This window comes from Gossypium raimondii, chromosome 11, assembly GCF_025698545.1.
Source record: "Gossypium raimondii isolate GPD5lz chromosome 11, ASM2569854v1, whole genome shotgun sequence".
Lineage (NCBI taxonomy): Eukaryota > Viridiplantae > Streptophyta > Magnoliopsida > Malvales > Malvaceae > Gossypium > Gossypium raimondii.
This window is the reverse complement of record NC_068575.1, coordinates 44,613,500-44,615,621: the sequence shown is the minus strand read 5'-3', so window position 1 is coordinate 44,615,621 and position 2,122 is coordinate 44,613,500. Positions and strand designations below refer to the sequence as shown.

The window sequence follows — 2,122 nt, the reverse complement described above, 5'->3', positions numbered from 1 at the left end:
TTACAAAAATAAGTGAGGATCTTGTGATCTCATAGTTTCCTCCGGTTCCCATGTTGCTTCTTCCACATTATGGCTTCTCCACAAGACTTTTACCGGAGGGACTCGTTTGTTTCTTAATTCTTTCACTTCTCGAGCTAGTATTTGAACCGGTTCTTCTTCATATGACAAATCCGGTCTAATCTCAATATTTTCAGAGAAATAATATGAGATGGATCCGATCGATACCTTCGTAACATGGAAACATGAAAACATCATGAATTTTACGTAATTCGGAGGTAAGGCTAATCGATAAGCAACAAGCCCAATTCTTTCCACAATCTCATACGCCCAATAAAACGTGGACTCAATTTTCCCTTCCGACCAAATCTCAAAATTTTCTTCCACGGCGATACTTTGAGGAATACTTTATCACCAACAGAATATTCAATGTCTCGTCGTTTCAAGCCTGCGTAAGATTTCTGTCTGTCGAAAGCGGCTTTCAATTTATCTTTAATCTTTTTAACTGTTTCTTCTGCTTCTTGAATCAATTCCGGCCCAATCACTTTTCTTTCTTTTAATTCTGTCCAACACACTGGTGATCGACATCTTCGACCATAAAGTGCTTCATACGGAGCCATTTGAATACTAGATTGAAAACTATTGTTATAAACAAATTCTGCTAGTGGCAGATATCGTTCCCAACCCGATTCAAAATCAATGACACAAGCTCAAGCATATCTTCTAATATCCGAATTACCGTTCAGATTGTCCGTCGGTTGAGGATGGAAAGTCATCTTGAAATTAAGTCGAGTACCCAATGACTCATGCAGCTGCTTCCAAAATCTTGATGTAAATCGAGGATCTCGATCTGAAATTATTGATACTGGAATTCCATGTAATCTAACAATTTCCCGAATATAAACCTCAGCTAGCTTCTGTAGTGACCAGTCAGTTCTGACTGCTATAAAATGAGCAGACTTAGTAAACCTATCAACTACCACCCAAATAGCATTCTTTTTACTCACTGTTAATGGCAATCCCGTAACAAAATCCATGGTAATGTAATCCCATTTCCACTCAGGAATATTAATAGGCTGTAACAAACCTGTTGGTACCTGATGTTCTGCTTTTACCCGCTGACAAGTCAAGCATTTACTGACATATTCAATTATATTTTTCTTCATTCCTGGCCACCAATACAGTTCTCGTAAATCACGATACATTTTCGTTCCACCTGGGTGCAAAGCAAAAGTACTATCATGTGCTTCTCGGAGAATCAACTCTTTAATCTCAGAAGTAGCTGGAATACAAATTCGATTCCGAAATCTCAAACAATCATGCTCGTCAATACTAAAGTTTTCTACCGTACCATGCCGTACCATTTCTCTTTTCTTCATTAACCTTTCATCTTCCATCTGTGCTGCTCTAATCTGATCAAACATTACCAGCTTAATTCTTAACTCAGCTAACAAACTTCCATCATCATTAATACTAAGTCGAGCGAACATTGCCCGCAATTCAACCACTGCTTTTCTGCTCAATGCATCTGCTACCACATTTGCTTTCCCTGGATGATAATCTATGACACAATCATAATCTTTCAAAAGCTCTATCCAACGTTTCATCTCGATTCAACTCCTTTTGTGACAGAAGATATTTGAGACTTTTATGATCAGTGTAAATATAACATTTCTCACCATACAAGTAATGTCTCCAAATTTTCAATGCAAAGATTACCGCAGCTAACTCCAAATCGTGTGTCGGGTAATTGCGTTCATGTGGCTTCAACTGTCGAGATGCATAAGCTATTACTTTTCCATCTTGCATCAATACACAACCTAGACCATTCAGAGAAGCATCACTGTACACAACAAAATCTTTTCCGATTCCGGTAATGTTAGAACTGGTGCCTCTGTCAACATCTGTTTCAATGTCTCAAAACTCCTCCGCACTGGTCATTCCAAATAAAAGGAACATTCTTCAGTAGTAACTTGGTCATCGGCAAAGCTATCTTGAAAACTCATTTACAAATCTCCGTAATATCCAAAAAACCAAGAAAAGCTGCGTACCTCGGATACATTCTTTGGTGCCTTCCATTGAACAATTGCTTCAATCTTCTTTGGATCAACTCAATTCCATCGCC

General features: G+C 38.4%; 1 protein-coding gene across 1 annotated transcript; it reads right to left on the bottom strand.

Moving 5' to 3' along the window:
• LOC128034814 (uncharacterized) lies at positions 1–617 on the bottom strand. Its single transcript, XM_052623657.1, has 2 exons — positions 405–617; positions 1–225 (listed from the first exon to the last, which is right to left on the bottom strand). Exons 1-2 carry the CDS (start codon positions 615–617, stop codon positions 1–3), a joined length of 438 nt encoding a protein of 145 aa, XP_052479617.1.
• Between the last annotated feature and the right edge of the window lie 1,505 nt (positions 618–2,122).